The sequence below is a fragment of the Elephantulus edwardii genome, unplaced genomic scaffold (assembly GCF_000299155.1).
Source record: "Elephantulus edwardii isolate Elephantulus edwardi_28Jun2011 unplaced genomic scaffold, EleEdw1.0 scaffold00070, whole genome shotgun sequence".
Lineage (NCBI taxonomy): Eukaryota > Metazoa > Chordata > Mammalia > Macroscelidea > Macroscelididae > Elephantulus > Elephantulus edwardii.
The window spans coordinates 8,318,939-8,325,050 of record NW_006399820.1 but is presented as its reverse complement, the minus strand read 5'-3'; the positions used below and the strand labels follow the sequence as shown (position 1 = coordinate 8,325,050).

At 48.4% G+C, this 6,112-nt stretch overlaps 1 protein-coding gene across 1 annotated transcript; it reads left to right on the top strand.

The window, feature by feature from the left end:
• The first annotated feature begins 299 nt into the window (after positions 1-299).
• On the top strand, positions 300-1,718 carry LOC102867151 (transcription factor SOX-4-like). The gene has a single exon (XM_006888657.1). It carries the CDS (start codon positions 300-302, stop codon positions 1,716-1,718), a length of 1,419 nt encoding a protein of 472 aa, XP_006888719.1.
• The last annotated feature ends 4,394 nt before the right edge of the window (positions 1,719-6,112 follow it).

The following is a 6,112-nucleotide window of genomic DNA, read 5'->3' as shown; positions in this document are numbered from 1 at the left end:
GAGCACGGTCTCCAGACTCAAGAGCCGAGGGACAGACCAAACTGCAGCGCGGCGAGAGAGAGAATCGGAGGGAGAAACGCTCCAGGCTGGGAACTATAACTCCTCAGCAAAAGGTTGATCACTCCTTTCCTGCATCGCTGGGGGACTTTTCCCGGCCGGGAGTTAGGCGGCCCGCCCGCCCACCGCGCGCGTCCTCCCGCTCGGCTGGTGCTTGGCCCCGGGAGCCGGGAAGGCCCGGCGATCGCGCCGCGGCCGCCGCGAGGGTGTGAGCGCGCGTGGGAGCACGCGGAGCCGGGGCCATGGTGCAGCAAACCAACAACGCCGAGAACACGGAAGCGCTGCTGGCCGGCGAGAGCTCGGACTCGGGCGCCGGCCTCGAGCTGGGCATCGCCTCCTCCCCCACTCCCGGCTCCACCGCGTCCACGGGCGGCAAGGCAGATGACCCGAGCTGGTGCAAGACGCCCAGCGGGCACATCAAGCGGCCCATGAACGCCTTCATGGTCTGGTCGCAGATCGAGCGGCGCAAGATCATGGAGCAGTCGCCGGACATGCACAACGCCGAGATCTCCAAGCGACTGGGCAAACGCTGGAAGCTGCTCAAAGATAGCGACAAGATCCCTTTCATTCGGGAGGCGGAGCGGCTGCGCCTCAAGCACATGGCTGACTATCCCGACTACAAGTACCGGCCCAGGAAGAAGGTGAAATCTGGCAACGCCAACTCCGGCTCCTCGGCCGCCACTGCCTCCAAGCCTGGAGAGAAGGGAGACAAGGTCTGTGGCAGCGGCGGGGGCAGCCACGGGGGCGGCGGTGGCGGGAGCAGCAACGCGGGGGGAGGAGGCGGCGGCGCGAGCAGCGGCGGCGCCAACTCCAAACCGGCGCTGAAAAAGAGCTGCGGCTCCAAAGTGGCGGGCGGCGCAGGCGGCGGGGTCAGCAAACCGCACGCCAAGCTGATCCTAACGGGCGGCGGCAAAGCGACCGCCACCTCCAGCGCCTTCGTGGCCTCTGAGCAGGCGGGGGCCGCCGCCCTGCTGCCGTTGAGCGCCGCCGCTGCCGCCGCCGACCACCACTCTCTGTACAAGGCGCGGACTCCCAGCGCCTCGGCCTCGGCGTCCTCTGCCGCCGCCCTCGCCGCCCCGGCCAAGCACCTGGCCGAGAAGAAGGTGAAGCGCGTCTATCTGTTCGGCGGCCTGGGCGCGTCATCGTCGCCCGTCGGCGGCGTGGGCGCGGGTGCTGACCCCAGCGACCCCCTGGGCCTGTACGAGGAGGGGGGCGCGGGCTGCTCGCCCGACGGGCCGAGCCTCAGCGGCCGCAGCAGCACAGCCTCTTCTCCGGCCGCCGGCCGCTCGCCCGCTGACCACCGCAGCTACGCCAGCCTGCGCGCCGCCTCGCCCGCCCCGTCCAGCGCGCCCTCGCACGCGTCCTCCTCGGCCTCATCGCACTCCTCCTCCTCCTCGGCCGCCTCGTCGTCGGGCTCCTCGTCTTCCGACGACGAGTTCGAAGACGACCTGCTCGACCTGCACCCCAGCTCAAACTTTGAGAGCATGTCCCTGGGCAGTTTCAGCTCGTCGTCGGCGCTGGACCGGGACCTGGATTTTAACTTGGAGCCCGGCTCCGGCTCGCACTTCGAGTTCCCGGACTACTGCACGCCGGAGGTGAGCGAGATGATCTCGGGAGACTGGCTCGAGTCCAGCATCTCCAACCTGGTCTTCACCTACTGAAGGAAGCGCGCGCCAGAGCAGAAGAAAGGGCCAGAAGGGCCGTAACGGAGGGAAACACAAGCGACAAGATGAAGAGTTGAAAGAGAAAAGGGAAAAAGTTAAAAGAAAAAAAAAAAAGGAAAAGGAAAAAATAAGTGAGCGGGGCCCCGGCCGGGCTGCGGCCGCGTCCCCGTGGGCGAGGAACGCGGCGGCGTGGGGTTTTCTTTTTTTGTGGATTTTTTTTTTTTTTTTTTGCTCCGCTCTCCCATCCCCCACCTCCCGGGCCGGGGCCCCTTGGCCCCTGGGGGGACTCTGCAGAGGAGGCGGCGGGTAGGCAGGGGCGACCTTTTGTTGTTGTTACTGATGTTGTTGATGGCAAAAAAAGCGACTTCGAATTTCCTTCCCTTTGCTAAAAGAAACCCCCACCTCCTCCTGCAACGAGCTTGCGGACTAGTCTGCATCCCCAGCGAGAAGCCGTCTTGTTGGTCTTCTAGCGAACTGAAGGAATCTCGCCCCTCTCGTATCGCCATCTCGATGGGGGGTGTTTTGTGGAGTTGTTTTTTTTGGGGGGGTTCTTGTTGCTTTTGTTTTTCTTGGTCAACAGAGGAAAGAAAATTTTGGAAATCCACCCCGCCCCTGGAGGTTTTGTCCTCGGCCCTTCCCTCCCCTTTTTTTCCTCCCCTGAAGGAAAGCGAAGACTGTGAGTGATGCCTTCTTTGGCCGGCGGCAGATGTTTTGGGGTCACGCGGGGACCGAGGGACTCGGCACTGGAGAATGCTCGGTGGTGGTTGACTTTCCCCCCCCCCTCCACTTTTTTTTTCATTTGCCCTGTTGGTTTTTTGGGAATTTTTTTTTTTCTTTGGGTTTTTGTTTTGTTTTTAAATCCCTCTCCTGCCTTTCCTGGCCTCTGCAGAGGAGGAGATGATGAGGGGAGGAGGCGAGGAGGACCCACGCGAGGACAGGAGCTGAGAGCCCCGTGGGAAGCCCACCAGTGAGGGCGGGGAAGAAGGACGCGAGCTGGAAAGGGGGGGGACACGCGAACTGAAATGGATTTGCACGTTCGGGGGACAGTGGCGGCGGCTGCTCGGCCTCCCCCGGTGTGTCTCTGAAATCAGTGAGGGGAGACTGGACAGAGCTGGAGGCGTGGGGGAACTGGGGACTGTTTGATGTGGTACCTGGGCAGCGGAGGGCGAGTGGTTTCGGGGGGAAAAAGAAAAGGTTTTTTTTTCTTCTCTTAATCGGAATCGTGATGGTGTTGGATTATTTCACTGGTGGGGTTAATATAGCATGTTATCCTGTCTATCTTTTCAAGATTTCTGTCTTAAGACTGTTGAGCAGTTTTTAAAATAGTGTAGGATAATCTAAAAAAGCAGATAGATGGCGCTATGTTTGATTCCTACAAACGAAATTATCACCAGCTTTTTTTCATTCTTAACTCTTTAAAGGATTCAAACGCAACTCAAATCTGTGCTGGACTTTTTGAAGAAAAAAACAATTCAGGACCAAATTTTTTCTCAGTATGTATGTGTTTATTCCTTCTAGGTGTAAATGAGAAGACGTGTTTTTTTCCCCTCACCGATGCTCCATCCTCGTGGTTTTTTTTCTTTGTAAATGTAATCAGATGCCATTTTATATGTGGACATATTTATACTGGCCAAACCTTTGTTTCCCCCCTTATTTTGTCCCTTTTTTTCTTTCCTAGGTTTATTTTTTGGTTTTTGTTTGTTTTTATTTTTTTTAACTTCCTTAATTCTTCCTTACTTCCTTTTATTTTTGTTTTTGGTAGTTATTGTTACCATGCCATTTTACGTCTCCTTCACTGAAGGGCTAGAGTTTTAACTTTTAATTTTTTATATTTAAATGTAGACTTTTGACACTTTTAAAAAACAAAAAAAAGACAAGAGAGATGAAAACGTTTGATTATTTTCTCAGTGTATTTTTGTAAAAAATATATAAAGGGGGTGTTAATCGGTGTAAATCGCTGTTTGGATTTCCTGATTTTATAATAGGGCGGCTGGTTAATATCTCAGTTTTTGAAAATCAGCCCCTGATTTCTCCATGTTTACACTTCAATCTGCAGGCTTCTTAAAGTGACAGTATCCCTTAACCTGCCACCAGAATCCACCCTTAAACCCATGACTTACACAAAGGGGAGAAGTAGCCAAACATGTATGCTTTATAGAGAAGGCATTTTTTTTAAGCAAAATGCTATTCTGTACGGAGGCTTTAAAACTGGTGCATTTACAGCAAAAAGGGATCCTGTAGCTTTAATTTGTAAACCACATCTTTTTTGCACTTTTTTTATAAGCAAAAACGTGCCGTTTAAACCACTGGATCTATCTAAATGCCGATTTGAGTTTGCGACACTATGTACTGCGTTTTTCATTCTTGTATTTGACTATTTAATCCTTTCTACTTGTCGCTAAGTATAATTGTTTTAGTCTTATGGCATGATGATAGCATATGTGTTCAGGTTTATAGCTGTTGTGTTTAAAGATTGAAAAAAGTGGAAAACATCTTTGTACATTTAAGTCTGTATTATAATAAGCAAAAAGATTGTGTGTATGTATGTTTAATATAACATGACAGGCACTAGGACGTCTGCCTTTTTAAGGCAGTTCCGTTAAGGGTTTTTGTTTTTAAACATTTTTTATTTTTTTTATTTTTTGCCATCCATCCTGTGCAATATGCCGTGTAGAATATTTGTCCTAAAATTCAAGCCCACAAAAAAATGATGTTTAGGGGATTTAAAAGATAAAGAAAAAAAAATCATGCCAGCTAATCATGTCAAGTTCACTGCCTGTCAGATTGTTGATATATACCTTCTGTAAATAACTTTTTTTGAGAAGGAAATAAAATCAGCTGGAACTGAACCCTAAATCTTGACTTTTGTCATCATTATGCCCAGTGCCTAAGCCTGGGAGGGCTCTGCCGGATAAAGAAGACTATACTATCAGCTTTGGTGTTGAAACATGTACTCTCAGAGAGGAGCCTGTTCTGTGCCATCTTCTTGAGCAGGCCTGACACTGGGCTGGTGGCATCGATTGAGTATGTGTCAATTCTCATGCTTTCTAGGAAATTTCTGCTTTTATCACATTTAAATAAATGTCCTTTGTCCTTTTAAAAGAGAGAGCAACAGGATCCACATGCCCAGAATTCTTCACAGATTAAACAGATCAAAAAAATCTTTATTTTAGGCTCCTTATCCTGCTTTTTCCTTGCCTTGCCCAGTGTTAACTGGCTAGAAATGTTTTCCACAGATTGTGAATAAATGAGCCTGTTAAATTGTCAGTGTACTGTAGCTTTTTGGCAATTAGAAGATGTGGAAGTTGTATGATTCCATCATCCTCAAAGCGAAAAGCTGAAGTCTCCCCTTTGGCCAAGCCAAGATATGAGTCTTCATGTTAGAGAAACACAACAGGAATAACCTGGAGAAGTTGGCTCCCTCTGGCCTCACAGACAACCTCCCCTCACAATCTATGGAGAGCCTTTATTTCAGCCAGCAGATTTGGACTTTGGTAAGCATCTGGCACAGTAGGGTGACAGATCTGTAGGCAAAGGGAAAAACACTTTGCATTTCCTAAAGGCCAGTTATACTGGGTTTGAAACAAGCAACTTGTTAAATTAGAAGTGTTGCCTGTTTGGAAGGTTAACAATTGCTATTAAGCCTGTTTTCCTTTCCAAATGTCTATTCATTAAAAATGTGTTATTTTATACATCTAGCTTGTTAGCACCAGACAGGAAGGGTTAATAAGCAGAAATGGCTTGAAAATAATCCCTTAATCAGAGGACTGCTTATAGGTAAGGGAGTATTCTTTATCCTGGAATGTTCAGCTAAAAGAGTTTTGGAGCTTGTAGTAAAAGCAATTTATTTTTGTGAACAGCACAGTCCTCCCCTCCCCCACTACAGTAATAGAACTGTTATGTTTCAGTATAATTTCCTCTCTTAAAGATTATTATAGCTGCTAAAATACCCACACTCACTGTTATCCAGTGGGTTCTGACTCACTACAGCTGCTAGTTGACACTTTTTATGCATTGTTAATACATTTACTTATGATTGCATTTGTGTTCTGCAAATTATATCCCATTTTAAAATATATATTTTAAGATAACATGAAGTCTTAAGTCTCTTTAAAATGAGGATTCTTTTACAAAGTTTAATTTTGTTCACTGTAATGTTGATAATGCACATTTTTTTTAACACCCAGTGTACCAAAATCTTGACATAAAGCCTATGGAATGCCTATTATTTTTTAGCATTACATTATCTTTCATGGTGTATTTTTATTTTGTGGAGTTCTTCTGCCAGAATGGTATTTCTTTTTCCTTGAGTTTTCATGTAAGGAAAGATGCTTTAAATACTTTTAACAATTTTTATAGCATTGCTTTAGAAATGAAAGCTTAATTGTGTC

Bases quoted from the DNA above. Each gene is read 5' to 3' on its own strand.
- LOC102867151 (XM_006888657.1), top strand. From the start codon at position 300: ATGGTGCAGCAAACCAACAACGCCGAGAACACGGAAGCGCTGCTGGCC.